Raw genomic sequence first — 21,384 nt, 5'->3', positions numbered from 1 at the left:
AGAAGGCATATTTGAACTTTTTAAAAGGAGAGAGGCACCAATAGTAACTTCAGATGTAATAAATTAAAAAAAAATGTATCTTTGACTACTTAAAGAGCTCCAGAGCAATGAAAAAGCCTGTCTGAAAAAAGAATAAAGGGCAGCCCTTGAGGATCAACACCTGAGGCTGCCCTCTGGGCCGAGCCTGAGGTGTGGCTCAGGAGCAGAGCACCTGCCTAGCGTGTGCAACACCTGCCTAGCGTGTGCAACACCTGCCTAGCGTGTGCAAGGCCCTAGGTTCTATCCTCCAACCTTCTCAGAAAACAGTCAGACAGGTGGTTGGCCTGGGAGGGACGGGAGGAGTGGTGTGGAAAGGCCAGGCCCACTTACTGTGGAGGGAGGACTTTGAGCGTGTTCTGCTGCCCTCTGCTGGCTGTGAGAATTACCAGCAGGGCTTCCCTGAACATCTGGAAGGCTTGTTTTCCCGGAGGAGCCAGAGACAACTTACCTTTGCTTGCAGGAGAATTACACGGAGCTGGGTCTCAACCCACCGCAATCAGTTCTGCAAGCAGCACGATCCCTGATTAGGAGTGAGCCTTGGATGAGAGACAGTAGCCAGAGAAGAGGTGAGGAGAGAGGTGGCCCTCCACGTGCGTCCCTAGCAGCCAAGCCAAGGAGGGTCTGCTGCACTCACAACTCCATCTGAGGACCCACAGCCTGCCTTAATTCTTGACACTGCACCTGTTACAGGGCCTTGGGCTTGTTTAATTGGCATCCAGCCTCCGTTCAGAAGGCAGGTGGCCAACCCCTTAACTGCGAACAGTCTTCTGTCTGTAGCGGTAGCCGCTGTCTGCTGCCTACTGGATTTTTGTTTGTTTGTTTCTCTGTTTGTTTGTTTGTTTAATACAGGGTTTCTCTGTGTAGCCCTAGCTGTCCTGGAACTCACTCTGTAGACCAGGCTGCCAGAACTCACAGAGATCTGATCGCATCTGTCTCTCATGTGCTGGGATTAAAGGTGTGCACAAAGGCTGGCCTGGTGGATTTTTGACTAACAGCGAATTACGGCAATGGCCAAGTCATGGAGGAAGAGCAGAAAACAGACCTGTGGGGCAGTGTCCAGTAAGACCCAGCTCTGTAGTCAGAATTTTGGTTTATTTAAAAGCAGTTATGTTATGTGAATATGTTTTTGTTTTAATTCCCAGCTGTGGGATATAGGACTGCTTCAGGTTGTCCACAGCCGCTATGATTTATCTCATGCTCTATGAGGGGTGTGATATTTGCCAGCTGCAGATGGTTTATGTTTGGAACTCTGGGGACTCTTGAGAGGATATAAATTCAAGAGTTTCAAGAGGGTCTGTGCTGGCTGCTGCTCCCTCTGCTGCTGCTTTTGCTACTGCTGGATTGCTGGATTGTTGGCTGCTGGATTGCTGGTTGCTGGTTGGCGATATTCTGATGACGAAGATTGGACTTGCCCTAAGGAACTCGATGCTCTTAATCTGCAGGATATAGTCTAAAGAGGCATACTCCTCCTTTCCCCTCTAATCTTCTTTCTCACCTTCCTAGTGTTGGGGACTTAGAAGGGATTGTAGCAGAGGAGTGTGGTAGATACAGGAACCCAAATAAAGTAACAAAAAAGCCCAGTTACACAGCACTCCTACAGCAAGATGGGAGGCAAAGACAGGGGATCCCAGTAAGTCTGAAGGCCGGCTAGTCTGCCATAGGCAGCAGATGCCTCCAGTAACACACACAGACGCAAAACAAAATTCAAGACATATTTGTAGGTCTCAGTCGGTATGGTGGCCCCTGGACAGTGAGTTTGTGGAACCTTGGAGGTTGTGTGTGTCTGACTGTGGATGGTAGAGTTCCAGAAACTGTGATATGGCTCTAGGGGGTCACTGCCATCCCTGCCCCGAGTACGTTCAGTATCCCCACTCTTCCCTACTGAACGCTGGTTCTCAATGGCTACCTTTCCAGTAGTGGGCTCCCAGCAGCCTCACCTTCAGGACTCAGGTACCGCAGAGATGTGGATCTGGCATGTTTTGATGGGATGCACCCATCAGACTGGTCCTGGCATTCTCAGACCTCTGGGGAGAAGTTCCTGAGGCCCAAGCAGCCATAAGGGGGTGGGAGGCAATAGCATCATCTAGTACCCAAAACAAAAACAAACAACCAAACTTCCTCTACTTACTTCCACCTCTGTCTTTCCAGAGGAAAGGCCACCATCCAAGGCCTGAGGACTGCCGCTGCCACTGCCACTTGTGGGCTTGCGTTTGCCTAAAACTTCTCCTGTAGCAATAATACCTGAACCTCGTGACATAACAACTGAAAAGCTGGATGGCTTGGTTGGTACACTGATGCCACCACGACTTTCTGCCCCACACAACCTTTAATTTAGTGATCATCTTCTGCCCACACCACCAGCACAGGCTTCCCTGGCCCCTGCCTGCTCTGCTGAGCCAGCATGGTGCAGCAGATGGACATGGTTCTGGCTGTGCTGGAACTTTCTATGTAGACCAGGCTGATCTAGAACCCAAAGAGACCTGCCTGTCTCTTCCTCCTAATGCTGGCATTAAAGACGTGTGTTACCACATCCAGCGGGGACAAGAAACTTTAAAAATATTGATTTTTATTATTTTTAATCATACATAGATATGTGTATCAAGTGCACTGCCCACAGAGGCCAGAGGTGTCAGAACCCCTGGAGTTATAAGATAGTTGTGAGCCATCTGACATAGGTGCTTGGAACTAAACTTGGGTCCCCTGGAAGAGCAGTGAGATTTCTTAGCTACTATCTTGTCCCAGCCAGCCCTGGGACAAGAGTCTTCAAACCAGTTCCAGGATGGCTATTCTGAGGGGTTCCCTGCATGAGCTGTCCACCGCTGGGACAGGCCCTCAATTGTGTCCCGCAGCATCTGTGTCCAGTCCTCTCCCCTCCGCATCAGGATGCAGCGTGTCTCCTTGTGCTCCAGGGCTAGGATATCTGCAGGAGTCTGGGGAGTCAGCCCAGCGGCCTGGACGGTTTCTGGGAATTTAGCTGCAGAGGCAGGGGCCAGGCAGCACCTGGGGATGCTACAGAGGATTGGGCAAGACAGGAGAGAATAGGCAGAAGGATGGGAACGGAGAAGACAGAGTGAGGACCAGAGGAAAGGTTAGTGTAGGGTGTGGCAGAGAGCAGAGAGAGACAAAGACACGATTAGTAAATACCTTGAACTTAACTGTATCCCTGCAAAGCATCCCAATAAAGACCCAGCTCAACCATGGCCTCCCCTCATAACCTAGGCTACAGTTCACACATCTAAGCACAGTTCTAGTTCTTGGGCACAGAACCACTATGCCTGCTAATGTCATTCTCCTTTACCCTGCTTGAAAAGGAGGCCTGCTCCCAGGGCCCCAGACCGCACTGCTGGTACCTGGACTGCCCACCATCGGCCTGCTTGTAGTGGTAGTTCACTGCTGTAGCTGAGTGGGGGCACAGTAGATACTTGTTCTCCTCCCAGCAGCGGCCCATGGTCTGGGTGATGGCCTCATCAGATACCGACTCAGATGTCATTGCCTCTGAAAGCTGAAGAAGCGTCAGGGGTCAGGAGTGGATGTCGGCTCGGCGAGTCACACAAAGACTGAAACCCTGTTACCCACATAGTCACACCAACACCAGGAACTCAGCTGAATGGTCCAGACTGAATACTGGCCTAGCTCATAGCAAAATCAATTTTCTAGTTTTGAGCCAATTACGGTTTTGAGCCTACTTAGCAGAAGGATTCATAGAAGATTTGGGTACCCCTCCAAGTGTTTAAGCAAATGAATCTAATCAGCACAGTCGCATTCTCCAGCAGGACACAACACAAATCATGGGTGTCCAAACATTTATAGCATGAGAACTACCCTGTCAGTTCCTACCCTGCTTAGGAGCACCTCCCCTGGGAAACCTTCTAGTACTAACAGGGAGAGGAAGACTCTTGCCAGTGTTCCCTGAGGATGTTTGGTATGCCAGGTCATTCTCTGAAGATGTTCTGCATGCTTGTAACATAGCAAACATCCTGCATGTACTTAATGACATCAGAGATCAAGTGGTTTATAGACTGCTTATATAGCTACTTCCTGGTTACAGTCAGAGATGGCAACCAATTTTTTTCCTCTTTCTCCTCCTCCTCTTCCTCCTCCTCCTCCTCCTTTTCCCAGTTCTGAGGATTGAATGCAGAGCCTAATGCATTTTAAACCTTTGCTCTGCCACTGAGATGCATTACTGTGTAAGATAGCTGTACTTCTTCTTTGTATTTCCAGCACCTAACAATATTCTTGAACCATAGCAGATAGATAATATGAATGGATGGATGGATGGATGGATGGATGGATGGATGGGTGGATGGATGGATGGATGGATGGATGGATGGATGTTTGCCCTTTCAGCAAATGCAGTGTCCTTTGAGTACAGCCAAGGAGAAAAGGAAGAACCAGGGAATAGTGTCCACTTTTAATGAAGGATCTCATTTATATAAGGAGAAGGAGTATTGATGTCTGCACAAACCATGGGCCAACAAATGTTTGGCTATGTCAAAAGCAGCCGAAGGCTGGGGAGATGGCTCAGCTATGCAGAACACTGGCTGCTCTTGCAGAGGACCCAGGTTCAGTTCTCAGCACCCACATGGTGGCTCACAACCACATGTAACTCCCATTCCAGGGGATCTGATGCCCTCTTCTGGCTTCCACAGGCACTGTATGCATGTGGTACACATACATACACACAGGCAAACATGTTAAATAAAAATAATGGAAAAGGTTTTTGTTGTTGTTGTTTTTAATAAAAGCAGCATAGATTCTCTAAAATAGGAAAGTGCCACTCTGGTCTTCAAGGGTATAGCTCAACTCAAATAACTGTGTCTGGTTTTGAGAAGATCCCCTCAATAGAGATACCAACCACGGACAATTAGGTCACATAAAAGACTAAGTTAAAAAATTGTGAAGGCCAAGTTGGCAAATAAGGATTCTCTTTAAGTGGAAGACGCCAAGAGGTAAAACCAGGCTGTGCAAGCTAGAACGGGCATACTCTAGAACTTTGTGTTGATTAGAGCTTTAGTACGGTAATGTGGTTCCCATCACCCAGTAGAGGGATACAGAGCTCACAGGACCACTGAGTGGGAATGGGGTACAGAAATTTAGGATATCCTGTAAAAGAAGAACCTATCATCAGGCCTGCTATCTATCTATCTATCTATCTATCTATCTATCTATCTATCTATCTATCTATCATCTATCTACTTATCTATCTCTCTATTGCATGATGTTCTTATTTAGTTAGTTAGTTAGTTATTTAGTTATATGAGTGCTCTATCTGTATATGTGCCTGCCTGTCAGAAGAGGGCATCAGATACCGTTATAAACAGTTGGGAACTGCCATTTGGTTGCTGGGAATTGAACTCAGGACCTCCGGAAGAATAGCCAGGGCTTTTAACCACTGAGCCATCTCTCCAGCACCCCCTCCCCATTTGAAGCAAATTTTAATTAAATACTGTCCAGGAAGATGGTCTCTGGCCAGGTCCATCCCTGAGTTCCCAGAAAATGGCCCCAGGTTGCATTTAAATAAAAACAATGCATTCTAACTAACTTCCTAAAATAAATAAAAGTTTCTTCTTAATTAAATAAAATTTCTCCTTCACTATAAGAGAGACAGAGACAAGGACAAATGAGGATGATAAAGGTCAGCAGGAGCTATGCTCTCTGTCCATACTGAAAGGGTGGAATAGCTTTGTCCTTGTTGTATAGTTGTTGCTCTTATTGGAAATTAACAACAATAAAAATAGAAAGAGTAACTGTATGGAGCTGCATATTTCCAGCAGGATGTAAAGCGCCTCTCACTTATCTTTGACTCAAATCTCACAGCAGCCTTATGAGACAGGCATTCTTATTATTCTCACTCTACAGATGAGGAAACGGAGACACTGCATTTGGAAAACTAGCTTAGTGTTTCACAACTGACTTTTCTCATTCAATCAGTGTTAATTGTGAAAGTTCCTGGTTCAAAGAAGATATTCAAAGGCCAGGTGTCTCCTTCCCTCTCCCAGACTTCCAAACCTCAAGCCTGTCCTTTCCTTCCTCCATGGGATGTTGTGGGAGGCACAAAGGTCTCTGTGCTCACAGATATGCACTAGGGGAACCTGGAATGTTAACGTGTTCCTTCAAGACAAGGAATGCAATAAGTGCTATCTACCTAGAAGGTTGGATGGAGACTTATTTACTAGTCTGGTGACCTTCGCTCTGAGTGGTAGAGCCTTCTCCAGCACTGGATCCTCCCCGAGACACTTATCAGTCAATCTATAGAATCAATCTTTATGGACTTTACAATGAGTTTTGATGTAGTTATGTCTGATCTGTATGCAGCTTATTCTGTTCCTCAAGAACAAAATATGCTTTGCTGTGCACATGGGACTGAGTTAATCATTACAAAAATAACATTCATTACATTGTGCTGTGCTTAAAATGTGCCTAAAATAAAACATCAGAGGTCAGACTCCAGAACTTTGAACAGCACTGTCTACTGAGTCCTGTTAACCTGAATTGCCTTCTTGCCTCTCTGGTCATGCTGCTGGCTGTGGAGATCACACAGACCCCGATTCCCCAACTCCTTAGGGTGTAGCCAGTGACCAACCTTGCTATGTAGCTCCTCTGGTAGGTGCAGACTTTGGGTTTTTTCAAACTGTTCCATGAGGGCCCTTGTTGCCTGGCTGTCAGAGCCAGAGAGCAGCCAGAAGATCCTCTCCATGTTGTAGGGCACCTAAATGGAGAGGCGGAATCATAGGCCACCCTCCTTCCAACCCTTAGCCATCCTGCCCCACCAACATCTGTCCAGACCAGACTTTCTCTTCTCCCGCAGGCCCACCTGAATGTCCATAGCAGATGCCAGGCTTGGTTTGACGTCACACAGAGAGAACTCTCCCCTCTGCACAGTCCTGTGAATGATGTCATTGCGATTCACTGTCACAGCCAGGCAGATGGGCAGGCCCATCTTCTGAGCAATGCACCCAGCTTGGGACAAGACAGGAAGACAACAGGATTTTTGGACAGAGACAAAGAATTATTTTTAATTTGAGGTTAATAAAAACATAAACCTTTTACTGTGTGAAAATGAGAATAGAGAAGATGGGAATAGAGATAAAAGAGCAGAGAAGAGGAAGACAAGGAGGAGGAGGAGGGTCATGGTGCCTTGTTCTGTGTTTCTGCCACCTACCAGAAATTAACATACATATCAAGTTTTGTGAGTCAACCCATTGCAGGAGAGGGAGTGAAGGTACTACAGGCCAAACGGTAGGGCTCATGTCTTTTGCTCCATTTTTTTTTTTTGGGGGGGGGTACTCTAGTTGTTCCTGTTGACATGCCAGGCTAGTGACCCACAGCTTCTGGGAATGCCCCAGTCTCTGACATCTTGCTGTGGGAACACTAGGATTACAGATATATACTACCACATATGTTGGTATGTGGCTTCTCAAGATCCAAACTCAGGTCCTCAGACTTGTGTGGCAAACACTTTATATCTACCAAGTTCTCTCTCCAGGCCCCTATTTTTGGAGGGGGGAGAGGAGGAATGTTTCACCAATATCACACTTAATTTTGTAAATCCTGTTCCCACTCTTATATCACTTGAGCCCTATGGAAGCATCACAGTGTTCTTCGGTGACAAGGGAAAATGGAAGCTCATGAGGGCCCAAAGACTTAAGGTTGAACTGGTCCTTGTGGAGACACACCACATGGGAATGTCCTCTATGGGTATTGTCCATGTGTTTATTTTGTGCCAGGTAGAGGGAGGGCACAGCTACAGAGGGTGTTGCTACCTGGAAGGCGACACGAAAGGGAGGCACCCTGGCTGTCATGTTCTGAGTGGGGAGAACCAGCCTTCCTTGCCTAACTGCCAGCCCACTGTCACCGCTACCTCCCGCAAGAAGTCAGGGCTCTCCTAACCACTAAGATGACTTTGTCATCTCACCTCATCATCCCTGGTACCTTGACAAGCAACACCAGAGACGACAGAGCTACCAGAAACACGAACACCATTGCCTCCTTGAGTGATGGCAAAGATGTAAACTCAAACCTCCCCTCAATGTCAGCTTGACTCCACTATGAACAAGCTGTGCAAACAGGGATGAGCTAGCCTCTCTTTATGTCAGGCTCCTCGGTCTACAAAGGTAAGAACAGCACAGGTGGACCCTGGAAACATGGTGTCTGCATCTACAGACTCAACTGACCACAAATCAAAAGTATCTGAAGCAGGGTATGGTAATACATCCCATATTCTTAGCATTTAGGAATCTGAGGCAGGAGGATGGAGACATCCAAGGCCAGCCTGGGCTATACTGAATTCAAGCGCGGCCTGAGTTACACAGTGAGAACCCATCTCAAAAGAAAAAAAAAAAAAAGGCATCTATTAAACATGCTGAGATCCTTTCTTGCCATTACTCCCTAAAGCACAGTGGCCATTTAGATAACATTTGCATTAATTATTTTACATCATCAAGAGGTGATGCTAAGTACGCAGGTGTGTGTGTACAAAGGTTATACGCAAAGGCCATGCCATTTTACATAAGGGACTTGAACATCTGCAGATTTTGGTATCTGTAGGGGTCCATGTATGTAGGAGACAGCCATGTTGTCCCGGTCCCATGGAGTCATTAACCCTTAAAAAGCACTTAGAACAACAGCAACTAATGCAGAGTTAATGCCTCAGAGTGTTTGTTACTTTGTGGTGCCAGATGGCTGGACAGCACTTTCCCTGTCCAAAGCTCAGGTGCACCCAACTGACATACTTCCTCCTCACAGGTGGCTCTGAGCATGTGATCAGCCAGCCAGTCTCCTTTTGTAGCTCAGAAGTTAAGTCTGAGAAACGCCACCAATCATTCAGCTGGTAAAGGGCAGAGCCAAGGCCACACTCCTGATGGCAGGGCCCTCCCACCTCACATGCTCCCTGGGTGCTGAGCACACACAGTGCAATGGCACAGAGTGTCCCTCAGGAGGCAGTGGGCAGACGTGGAATAAAGTGCAAATTTTGGGAAAGGCTGTTTGGTGGCTGCACCTTGGTTTCCGTCTATGAGCGGTTGTGTGAGTAAGCTCAGGCTAGGCTGCTGAGACCTCCCAGGGTTGACCTCTCAGTCTCCTTCCGCCGCAGGACCCTGGAATGTTTTGCCCGCAGCCCCTGCAAGTTAGAAGGCATCTCATGTGGTTTGCTGTCCTCTTTAGAATAAAACACAGCCTTCTTTCTCTCCATGTTTGTAGGCAGAAGACAGTGTGAAAGCCTGGATGCTTTTAGGAAAGTCCATTTCCATCCCAGGGTCTCCTTACCTGCAAGGTTCCCTCCAGCCCCTGTTGGCACAACCACTTCCACAGGGGGCAGGGGGTGCTCATCCGAGGAGGGTGCACACTGAAAATAAGCGAAGAAGTGGTGCGCCATCTGCACCAGCACCCGAGACCAGTTGATGGAGTTCAAGCTCATCAGGTTGTGCCTCTGGACAAAAGCCTCATCAGCAAACAAGGCCTTGATGGGTTCATCAAGCTCATCACTGTTTCCTTCCACTACCAGGAGAGAGAGAGAGAAGAGAACAGCTCTCAGGAGCAGTAGCAGCTCCTGGCAGGAACCCCAGACGTTCCCAGGGCCCTCCCAGGTTTGGCCCATCTTCTCCCATCTGGCTCATCCTTTGTTTCTTTCACATGTACATGACTTAGCCTGGCTTTCCAGGCTCTGTACAAGCTCCTTAGGGGTAGAATCTAGCTCTCTTGTTCTTGTGACCCTGAGTATTTGTCTTTACTTGGGAGGAAAGAAAATGTTGTGAAACCATTTCCAATGGTCTTGCATTCTATAAAATAAGATAGAAAACATCAACCTTCTGGGATATTGGGAAAAGAATTCCCGTGTATCTCAAGCCTTTGCTATTTTGCAAAGAGTATGTCCTTCACTCTCCTGGAAAGAAAAGGGACTATTTGCCCAACTGAGAGAATGTGAACTGAGGCTGGGGGCAAATGGTCCCTTCTCCCCTGTGGGTCAAGTGTGGGTGTCCTGATCCCTGCTCCTATGTGCTAGGTAAGCTTGGGTGGGCAGAACTTCTCCCTGAAGCTAGGTGAGCACACTGGTTTAGCTTAAGGGGTGAGTTATCGGGTAAATTATCCACCACTCTAACACCAGCACCCCAGTCTAGCTGCCTCAGTAATTGTACTGGTATTGACCCTTACCTGATACCTGTATCTAATTCTCCATTTGGGTCCATACCTGGAGGGAGTGAAGGCTACTGGGAAAAAGCACCAAGACAGCCATTCAGGTTGTAAACACTTCTCTCCTCATCATATTATAGCAGTAAGAAAGGTAGGGGACCAGCTGTAAGCCCCTACATGAACTCCAAGCAGCCCGGTCCACTAGTGGTGTCTCCATTCCTTTGCCTGGGCCAAGCCAATTTGTGCCTGTCATGTCCATGGGGTCAAGGGTTGGGTCCAAGATGAACCTGTGAGAAGTTCAGGTTCCTAAGACTCAAAAGGACATTTGCTGGGGTGCTAGAGAAATGGCCGGTGCTTTTTAAAAGAGAGCTACAGGAAAAGGGAGGCCTGGTTACCCCAACTCTCCATACTGTGACCACAAGAGAAAGGATTCTAGGACCGTGAGGGCAGAACAGAGACTGAGAAGCACTTGGGTTCCTGGAGGTAATACTGAGTCTCAGAACTAATCAAGTGAGAGCCTGCTGCATCTGGGACATCCAGCTATAGATGCTGGGAACTCTTCTTTCAGATGGTCTGAGTTGGATTTTCTGTTACTTCCAGTTTAAAAAATCCAATATAATATAACCAGTGAACACCCACTGCTTACTAAGTATTTGGTGCTTAGGAAGCATACAATGTGCATGGAAATTTTTACCTTTATAAATCCAGTAGTTGGGTATGACACTTGTTGCGTGTCTTTTTTACTTTTCTATTGCTGTTATAAGATTCTATGCCTGAGGCAACTTGTAGAAGAAGGAGATTTTGGGAGCGTACAGTTTCAGAAGCTTCAAGTCCATGACCATTATGGCTATGAACATGGCAGAAAGCAGGAAGACATGGCGCTGGAGCAGTAGCTGAGAGCTTACATCCTCATCCACAAGCACGAGGCAGAGAGAGCTGACTGGGAATGGCTGTGGGCTGCTGAAACCTCGAAGCACACCCCAGGGACACAGCTCTATCAAGGCCACATCTAATCTCTCTCAAGCAGTTCTACCAACTGGGGACCAAACACTCAAATATATGAGAATGGCAGCCATTCTCATTCAAACCGCCACATTCTACTTCTTGACTCTCTTGGGCTTGTGGCCATATCATAATGCAAAAGGCATTTAATCCAACTTCAAGAGCCTGTGTAGCCTTCCAGTCTCACCACTGTTGAAAGATCCAAAGTCCAACATCTCTTCTGAGACTCAAGGCAGTCTCTTAACTATAATCCAAAATAAACTCAAAATAAAATAAAAACATAAGCTTCCAACATACAATGGCACAGAGCTTGACGGCCCGAGTTCTCTGGTGCCCATGTAAAGGCAGAACAAAGGAGATGCCCCTCAGGGCTGTTGTCTGACCTCCATGTGGTCCTGTGTCATGTGCATCTCTCTCATTACACGAATAATGATGATGATGATGAATTAACAAAGTGTAAACTCAGTGTCCATGTGGTCCACCCTCCTCCTTGAGCTCACAAAGGGAAAAAATGTATTTTCTATTAGCTCCTGAGATTACACACATCCTCATAATAGTCCTAAGAAGGACTAAGAAGGAAAAGGACATGAACAGTACAGCTTATAAACAAACTTGATGTTTCTAAGCCTACTGAACTATTTCCTTGATGCACAGGCCACTAACAAAACAGAAACACCTTAGCTCTACCAATAATTATGACATATGATGCTACATTCATCATCAACCACAAATCTGCCACTATTTCACACATGGGTGATGTTTTCCAGCCCCCAGGGGATTTCATTCGTGCCCTTAGAAAAAAGCCTTCCAGTATATCTGTACAAGGCAAGAGAGAAGGACTGTAGTACAAAAAGCAAGTCTCTGCATTGATGCAAGGAAAAGAAAGCACTAAACCCATGACTAGCAAGCTTGGGAAACAGCACGGGACCCTCAGGAGCCCAACCATTGTTCATTAAAGTCTCACAGTGGCCATAGGAAACTGTGACTAGATATGATGTGTAGGAGTTTGGCGGCGGTGGATTAGCCAAGCCACGGACTTTAAACTGGAATGTATATATGCTTGCTGAAGAAAAGAGCAGAGGGGCTTTTCCTCTGCACTTGAGTAAACAGAGAAAGGGTATTCTTGCTGCTCTCACGACTTATTGCCAGTGTTTGAGCTCCTTGTCAACACTGGTATATTAACGTAAAAACATTCTCTATGGGGTTTGTTCTGTTGAGACACCATGGCCAAGGCAACTTATAAAAGGAAGCATTAAGTAAGCATTGTGGGCTTGTTTACACTTTCAGAGAATTAGCAATCATCGTGGCAGGAAGAGTGGCAGCAGCCATGGTGCTGGAGCAGGGGCTGAGAGCTTACATCTGATGACACACAGAGAGAGGAGAGAGAGGTTGTGAGATTGGGCCTTGCCCAAGCTTTCGAAACCTCAAAACCTACCTCCAGTGACCCAACTCCTCCAACATGACATGTCTCCTAATCCTTCCAAACATTTCCACCACCAAGGATTCAAACCTATGAGCTTGTGGAAGCCATTCTCATTAAACCACCACAGAATTATACCAGGACCCAGGAAAGCTGTAGAATTATTATTATTATTATTATTATTATTATTGGTTTTTCAAGACAGGGTTTCTCTGTGTAACCCTGGTTGTCCTGGATTCATTCTCTAGACCAGGCTGGCCTTGTCTACAAAGATCCACCTGCTACTGCCTCCTAAGTGCTGGTATTAAAGGCATGAGCCACCACACCTGGATCTTATTTATCTGCTTTTAAATTTGTTTTATCTTATGTACATGGATGTTTTGCCTACATGTATGTCTGTGTACCGTGTGCATGCAGGGCCCATGAAGGCCAGAAGGGGTCTGCTGTTGTAGACAGTGATAAGCTGCCATAGGAGTGGTAGGAATTGAACTCTGTCCACTAGAATAGAGTAGCCAGTACTCTTAACCACTGAAACATCTCTCCAGGCTCTTATGTTTCTTTATTTATTGCTAGAACATTTCTTGTATCAAGTGAGTGACCAAAAAAAAACATGCAAGGCTGCATGGCTAAAGTGTATAAAACCCCAAGCAAGACCTCTAAACCTCATATTCTTATCCCCCACCTTGAGGTCAGTGAGGTCAGATAGCATGTGAAAAGTGAAAATAAAACTATAACTCCACCCATACTCACCCTCTTCTCCACTATCAATTTCCTAAGGATTAAAATATTTAACCCTCACCCTTCCCTTCCTCACCATAAGTCTCCTGATAACTGGATATTTGGTGTAGCATGAAAAGGCATGGTTTTCTCCTTTCTCCAACCACAGAATGCTACTGTTCCCATGATAAAGCCAAAGTCCTCATTATACAACCAGCTATAGTGGAACTGGTATTAGGCAGCCCTGGGCAGCTTCCTATTTTAATACTTGGCCCCGTAAACTACATGTACCTACACTCATGGTCTCCCTGACTGTACTGTAAGGAAGGGCACGGACTGCCAACAAACACTGACACACATTTAATTATGAAACATGTTTGTGCCCTCGACACTTCAATGCCCTGGAACTGAGCAAGCTGCTTGGCTTCAGTTAGGGTTCTGCCTACACGTGACACTGGCAAGTGGGACCAGAATGGAGGTAGCATTGACAGACACCTGAATCACTTGTAACAGGTCAGTATAGTAAGTGCAGGCCTAAAGCCATATGCCAGCTAGTATAGAAGACAGTGAAGCCAGAATCCTTCCCAGAGTGAATCCAATGCACCTGACTAACCCCCTCCACTGCCACCCAAACAGCCAGCCAAGCCAGGACCACACAGCGCCTGCACCTACCTCCAAACACATGGACATTCTCCTTCAGCACCGTTGTCATCTGGAGCTCCTGAATCTTCGAGCAGTAGCCTTTGGGCAACAGAACTATGATGTCCACATTCTTGGATCCTTGCACACTCTCAATGGCAGCACTTCCTGTGTCCCCAGAAGTTCCTAGAAAGGAGAGCCCCTCCCTTCAGAACAAGGGGAATAGATAAAGAATGGAATTGGCCTTAAAATACTGGTGTCCAATGCAGCAACATAGGCTTTCAAATACTTGAAAGATGGGCACTTAGAATTTAGCCCAGGGTCCTTGGATATGCTGATAAAATTCAGAACATCCTTGTTTTTAATTGCTGAGTAGTATTCCATTGTGTCAATGTACCACAATTTCATCTGGGTTGTTTCCAGATTCTGGCTATTACAAATAAAGCTGCTACAAACATAGTTGAGCAAATGTCATTGTTGTATACTTGAGCATCTTTTGGATATATGCCTAGGAGTGGTTTAGCCGGATCTTGAGGTAGCACTATTCCTAATTGTCTGAGAAAGCTCCAGATTAATTTCCAAAGTGGTTGTACAAGTTTACATTCCCACCAGCAATGGAGGAGGATTCCCCTTTCTCCACATCTTCTCCAGCATGTGTTGTCCCTTGAGTGTTTGATCTTAGCCATTCTGATGGGTGTAAGGTGAAATCTCAGGGTCATTTTGATTTGCATTTCCTTGATGACTAAGGACGTTGAGCATTTCTTTAAGTATTTTTCTGCCATTCAATATTCCTCTATAGAGAATTTTCTGTTTAGCTCTGGACCCCATTTTTTTAATTGGATTACTTGATTTGTTACAGCTCAGTCTCCAAGTATGTATCCTAGTAAGGAGAACAAGGCTTGTCTCTGACGTGAACTCAGTGGCTGCCTCTTTGATCACCTCCCCCTGAGGGGGGAGCAGCCTTACCAGGCCACAGAGGAAGACAATGCAGCCTCTCCTGATGAGACCTGATAGGCTAGGGTCAGATGGAAGGGGAGGAGGAGCTCCCCTCTCAGAGGACTGGGGGAGGGGGATGGGAGGAGAAGAAGGAGGGAGGGTAGATTGAAAGGGGATGAGGGAGGGGGCTATAGCTGGGATTCAAAGTGAATAATAAATTAAAATTCAGAACATCAATGGGTACTCTGTCCACTTAAAAGACAGTTCAGAGAAGGATCCACAGCCTCCAGCAGACTGATAAAGGGGACTGTGATAGCTTATCTTGTCAACTTGCTGGTGCTTAGAATCACCATGGAAAACACCTCTGAGAATGTCTATAAGGGTGCTTCCAGAAAGGTTTAACTGAAAAGGGAAGACCGACCCTGAATGTAGCTGCGGTCCTGGACAAAACCAAGAAAGCAACTGAGCACCAGCAGCAATGTCATCTGACTGTGGGGACACTGTGGCCAGATGCCTCACGCTCCTGTCCCAACACCTCCCCCGCCATGGTGACGTGTACTATCGAACTGAACTGTGAGCAATAAACCTTCCTTAAGTTCCTTAAGATGCTTTTGTCACAGCAATGAGAAAAGTAACTAATACAGAAACTGTGGCATAAAAACAGGTCAGAAACCCTCTGAAAACTGGATCGCAACCTTCCTAATGCTGTGACCCTCTAATACAGTTTCTTATGTTGTGGTGACCTCCAGCCATTGCTACTTCATAACTGTAATTTTGCTACTAGAATGGACCATAATGTAAATATCTGTGTTTTCTGCCAGTCTTAGGGAAGCCCTGCAAAAGGGTCATTCGACCTGCAAAGGAGTTGCGAGCCACAGGTTGAGAACCACCACTCTAAGAACTGACAGCATAAGTCTTAAAAGGGTCAATCAAGAGCATCTTGTGTGTGGGCACCCTCCAGCTAGGGCGCTAAGGGACCCTGCCACTCCCAGCACCCACCTACAACAATAGTGACATGCTTCTTCCTCTTCTGCAGGAAGTACTGCAGGAACTGCGCTGTGCAGGACAGGGACAAGTCCTTGAAGGCGTATGTGACCCCATGCCACAACTCCAATATGTTCAGCCCATTCTGAAGCTTGCACAGATGGACCACATCTTTGTGGCGGAATCTGCTGAAGGCTCGGTCGATCAGATCTAGTAGAGATCGAACAGAAGGTGACGATGTTAGCTCTCCAAGTTCTCTTATTGCCTCAGCCCACCTCCCCCAAAATATCATCTTAAATGACACACTTCGGAACAGACTAGAAAAACCTGAGAGGACATTTATTAAACTGCCCATACATTACTCTAGAAAAATGTCTAGTTTTCATTTTGCATGCTTTTTCACTGCGACTTTTTATTTTATTTTTATTTATCTTCTGTGAACGGGTGTTTTGCCTGCGTGTATATGTGTGTCCCATGTGTATACAGCACCTGACGATGCCAGAAGGGGGAGTCTGATCCCCTGAGGCTACAGGTACAGATGGTTATGAGCCACTATGTGGATTCTGGGAACTGAATCCAGGTCCTCTGGAAGAGCAGTAAGTGCTCTTAATCTCTGAGCCATTTCTCCAGCTCATTTGAGTCTTTTTATAAGCATGTATTTCAATAGAATATCAAGTCATAGAACAAATAAGTCAGTTTCAACCTCCTAATTTTCTTCCCTAAAAATGTAAGTTTTGTTAGTTTATTCTTTATAATACTAAATCTCATAACTGTGGTGTCAGGACTTGGGCATGGTTGATATACAAACTTAGCAACAGTTTAGAACTGAGCTTTAGGAACTTTTGTTTGTGGACCACATCTGGGACCTTATTAAAATACAGAATCTGAGTCAAGAGGTCTCATGTGACTTTGAAAAGTCTAACAACTGTCCAGGCAATGCCATCAGTGTTGGTCAGTGGAATACATTCTATGTGGTCCTCTTCTCTCCCTAACTCCAAGCATCTTCCACTACTGTGCTGGTTAGCATTTGTCAACTTGATACAAACCTAAACACATCTGGGAAAAGGGAGTATCAGCTGAGAATTTCCTCCATCAGACTGGCCGGTAGGCAAGTCTCTTTAGGGGTATTTTCTTGTTTAATGACTGTGTAAGAGTTGCCCCGCTCACTGGGGGTGGTGCGAACCCTGGGCAGGTGGGTCAGGTATAGAAGAACGAAGGATGAGCAAACCATGAGGAGCAACCCAGCAAGCATGTTCCTCCATGTCTTTATGCTTTGGCTCCAGCCTTGAGCTCCTGACTCTGACTTCCCTCGGTAATAGAGCGAGATCTGAGAGTTATAAGCTGAAAGAAACCCTTTCCCCCACAAATTGCTCTGATCACAGTGCTTTATCACAGCCATAGAAACCCTGACTAAAAAACATCAGCCTACGGATTTTTTCTTGTCATTTAAAATGTCTCCTGTGAACCAACACAGCCATGTTCCCCATTGTGATGGTCATGGACTCTAACCCTCCGAAGCTCTAAGTCCCAAATAAACTTTTTTTCTATAAGTTACTTTGTTCATGGTGACTTATGACAGCATTGAAAAGTAACTATACACACCAAAACCTGTTGAATCACAATCTGCCTTTAAAAATGAGGTCTGCTGGGGAAATCCGTTGCCTATTGTGGAAACAACTAGTCCCAGGACACAAAACAAGACAAATAGTAATCTGCTGTCCTGACAAATGAGGGAGACATTCATTGACACAAGCATTTGGGATAGCTGGAAAATCCTTAGTCTTTATGTTTTTAAATAATAATCAATTTTCAGTGGGCCACTTTGTCATTCATCTCAGTGGAAGTAGAACAGAGTAACTGAAGATTCTGGACATTCTAATTCTGAAATTCTAGAATCAGGAAAAAGCTTGCAAGATTTGAGAAAGGCAAGTAGGAATTTTTTTTTCTTTCTTTCTTTCTTTCTTTCTTTCTTTCTCTCTTTTAGTGGTTCGGTGATGAATTGAAAATTGAAGGAGGGAGTGTGCGGAGCTGTACTGGGGACTGAGGGGGTCCTCACCATTTAAGTCATGTCTTGGAATAAGCTCCTGGCCAATGAAGAGGGCGCACAGCTCCTTCACCAGGCTGCGATAGGAAAGCGTGCTCCAGTGACGCAGGGTCTCTCGGTCCAGCTGTGGAAGCTCTTCTGGTATATAGAGGCCCCCATCCGGTGCGTATCCAGAGAAGAGGGCCCCCTCAAAGTTGACCCGTGGGGCCATTCCCCGGGTGGTGGTGTACCACATGATCCTGGAGGCCTGCAGAGGGACAGGTCCAGAGGCAGCTGTTCTTCAAGTTCCCAGCACCCACAGGATGAAGCTGGGTACACACGGTCCTCTGACCTAACCTCTGAGCCACCACTCACTGGGGTATGTATCTCAGACATGGTGATGGCAACCCTAACTGGAGTCTTGATCCTTCTGATCAAAACAGGCAACATTCCACTGAGCATGCAGATATTGAAGTATGCTGGGAAAAGAGAATCACAGCCCTTATCAATGATGAAGAGTGAGGAATGGAGAAAGATCAGATCAACATCAGGTAGCTGCTAACCTGACAGGAAAACACCTGGACAGCTGATTGGTAAGTGCCGGTGTGGATGTGGCGGAAGGGGACCTATTCACTGTTAGAGAGAGTGCAAACTTGTGCAGCCACTATAGAAATTGGTGTGGAGAATCCGCATAAAGCTAGAAATGAATCTACCAGTGAGCCAGATATACTACCTCTGGTACATGCGCAAAGGACTCTGTATCCTCCTGCAGAGAAACCTGCTCATCCATGATCACTGCTGTCTGTTCACACCAGCCAGGGACTGGAGACCACCCAGATGACAGGATAGCTGCGAGTCGGGTTTCTTTAGGGATGCAGGCTCTGAGAGGCTACGCATGCTCCAGCAGATGGTCCCGCTTCCACGTACTAAGTGGACTCAGTGGCTTTGTTTGTTTAAAGAGGGAGAGCATGTGAAGCAAATGGTGGGGACGAATCAGAGAGGAAGGATGGTGAAAGATATTTGATCAAAATACATTATTTATGCAGGTGTGAATAGTGTGTGTGTGTGTGTGTGTGTGTGTGTGTGTGTGTGTAAAATTGCAAGTCCCATGTCCCAGGAAATCCCTTGGTCTTATTCAAATCAGGATGGTTGGGCATTTTTTACCAATAACCAGCACCCTGTCTTGCAGCTAATTCTAGAAGGCTGGCAGTAGAGCTTCCATACTGTCTTTGAAACTCTCTAGCCATGGCTGATTGGCTCTGGCATGGATTCAGGGTCTTCTGGTCCTTTGACTAAGACAGAGACCACAGCAGAATTTTAGGTTTCCAGTGTTCTACAGGGGTCGATTTGACTATACACAATTCTCAATACCACTTAGGCATTTCTGCATCCCGGCCCATAAAAGGGGGAAATCTGACACTGACTTGGAAGAATTCTGGTTTCCCTTTCCTCCCCTTTGGCCTCCCCCTGTCTCTGGAGATGGACCCCAAGCCTATACTAGGCTTGTTCTGCCACTGAGCTCCACCTCCAGCCCTGAAATTGTGGCTGCTCTGACACCTGTGGGTCCACAGTGAGTTCTACACGAGCTGCAAGCTTCCACTCTGCTGCCTACAAATGCACGGGCGGGAGGGCATTCAGTTAGGGACGGGGTTGTGCTAAACCTGACCTTTTGACGTTGCAACACGACTCTGCTATCTATAAGGTTCAAGCCTCAGAATGGTACCGTCAAGTTAAAGAGTAAGTGAATAAATGAAATCACATGCTTTAGATAAGTTCACAATTTTGTTTCACAGCAATCCTCAGTCAGTGTGTCAGACATTCCTGAAACCGAGAATATTATTAAGTAGAACTGGGTGGATTTGTGATGCGGGGACAATGGGTAAACACAGAAATGACTCTAGGAATCTGGGATCTATAGTCAGCCCACACAGATGTTCATGAAAAGAACAAAATCCAGACAATCCCAAAAGCCCAACGCAGTGGATAAACAACACTGTCTCAGCTTTTCAGAAGGCAGAAGTAGGGTCAGGAGGTCAAAGGATTAGCAGTGCCTTCAGTAGCCCCAGCGAATTCTGGAATGCTGTGTGGGCTGTGTCAGTGCCTCTGTGAACTGCCCTGAAATCCTTGCTGCATAACTTTCCCGGGCCAGATGAAAAGAAATGCTATGCGGGAGCTATTACCAAAAACCCTAACCATACAAACTGCAGGTGTTCTGACAGGGCAGAAGAAGCAGGTAGGCGCTATACCTCGAACATCTAAAAGAACATTTTCCCAAAACCCCGTCTTCAGTGGAATGGACCAATGGTACCTGGGCACCAAGGTAAACTTCGTATTCTGCAACTCAAGAAAGCCATGAACAAGAAACAGAGGCAAGAGCCTGACTTGAACTCAGCACATGCTTAAGAAGCTGACCTGGTTAGCCTACAGGCCCAAGCCAGTAAGGGCTGTCTCGGTTCTTATGGACCACGTCAAGGGACATCAGATGAGAGCTACAAGAAACACAGCTAACGGCTCTTTGTTTTGTTTTGTTTGTTTTTAAAGCAAAGCTCAAAAAACGAATCAGCTGAACCTTCGCTTGACTGCGTATGAAGGTTCTGGATTCAGACCTCCACGGTACATTATTGTAGAATTACTTTTGGGAACTTCTCTGGATTTTATTCCAGAGTGGAGAGAGGCCAGTAACCACGATCAATAATAATAACAGTAATATCCACCTTTGGGGAGGGCTTTGGCTTCTGGGAAGGCATGGAGACCTGGCGAGCTTCAGCTCGCTAGCCTCAGGTTGGAGTTAGGACAAGGCCTGGGCCAGGGAGGGAGGTCTACACCCGCTGGCGGGTTCGCAGAGGCCTAAGGCTCCTCCCCAGCCTCTGAACACAGCCCACTGTCCCGGGTCTCTTTCTGCACTGCCCAACCCTGCTGCAGGTGGAAAACAAGCGAAACCCTCCAGCGCTGGCTGCTTGTCTCCAAGCCGGGGCTGGTCTTTAGACGCTGGCTGGGAAGCCGGGCTGGGCTGCGGGGACCAGCACAGGCCCCAGGGCTCAGACGTCAGCGCGCGGGGGTGGGTGTGGGGGCGACGACACGCGCGAGGTTACCGTGGGGGCGCAGAGCTGCCTGGTGACCGGAGTCCAGTGGGAGACGTGCACGCAGGCCTCCGCTTTCCTCGCAGAGATTCTAGTTCAGTGCCAAGCCTGGGGAGGAGCTCCTACGAGGGCGGGCGGAGGAGGGGCGTGGAGGGACGTGGAGGAGGGGTGGAAGAAGGGGCTTGGAAAAGGAGAAGGGGCGTGCTCGCTGAGCCTCTCTGGGGCTTGTAAAACATAGAAACGTCTGGTGGTTTTGCCAGCCCCTCCCTTCTCCTGTGGTCTCTGCTGTCTATGTGGCTACATATGTCAGTTTCATAGTCTCCTGAGTAGGAGGCACAAGATGGAGCCAGAGGCTTGCCAGGGAGTTGACAGGAGGAAGAGAGAGGCCAACCCATTGAGGGGTAGAGGTCAGTCAG

General features: G+C 46.8%; 1 protein-coding gene across 2 annotated transcripts; it reads right to left on the bottom strand.

Moving 5' to 3' along the window:
• Positions 1-2,588: 2,588 nt before the first annotated feature.
• Positions 2,589-21,126, bottom strand: Thnsl2 (threonine synthase like 2). Of its 2 annotated transcripts, XM_060383561.1 has the most exons (10): positions 20,981-21,069; positions 18,622-18,831; positions 17,922-18,156; positions 15,881-16,075; positions 13,979-14,131; positions 9,304-9,534; positions 6,854-6,999; positions 6,623-6,748; positions 3,390-3,541; positions 2,589-3,048 (listed from the first exon to the last, which is right to left on the bottom strand). In XM_060383561.1, exons 2-10 carry the CDS (start codon positions 18,676-18,678, stop codon positions 2,823-2,825), a joined length of 1,521 nt encoding a protein of 506 aa, XP_060239544.1. In that variant the 5' UTR covers positions 18,679-18,831; positions 20,981-21,069; the 3' UTR covers positions 2,589-2,822. The 2 variants fall into 2 exon arrangements, with proteins under 2 accessions (XP_060239544.1, XP_021514651.1); XM_021658976.2 differs by lacking the exon at positions 18,622-18,831 and having other exon boundaries at positions 20,981-21,126.
• Positions 21,127-21,384: the final 258 nt, after the last annotated feature.

The sequence above is a fragment of the Meriones unguiculatus genome, chromosome 5 (genome assembly GCF_030254825.1).
Source record: "Meriones unguiculatus strain TT.TT164.6M chromosome 5, Bangor_MerUng_6.1, whole genome shotgun sequence".
In the NCBI taxonomy this organism is placed as follows: domain Eukaryota; kingdom Metazoa; phylum Chordata; class Mammalia; order Rodentia; family Muridae; genus Meriones; species Meriones unguiculatus.
Note: the sequence above shows the minus strand (reverse complement) of the source record. Positions and strands in the feature narration are given on the sequence as shown.

Excerpts from the sequence above, each read along its gene's own strand:
- Thnsl2 (XM_060383561.1), bottom strand. The coding sequence starts at position 18,678 with ATGGATGAGCAGGTTTCTCTGCAGGAGGATACAGAGTCCTTTGCGCAT. Across the intron at positions 9,535-13,978 it reads GAATGTCCATGTGTTTGGAG|TGGAAGGAAACAGTGATGAG; the intron begins GTAGGTGCAGGC and ends CTCTCCTGGTAG. Across the intron at positions 7,000-9,303 it reads GGCTGGAGGGAACCTTGCAG|CTGGGTGCATTGCTCAGAAG; the intron begins GTAAGGAGACCC and ends TCTTGTCCCAAG.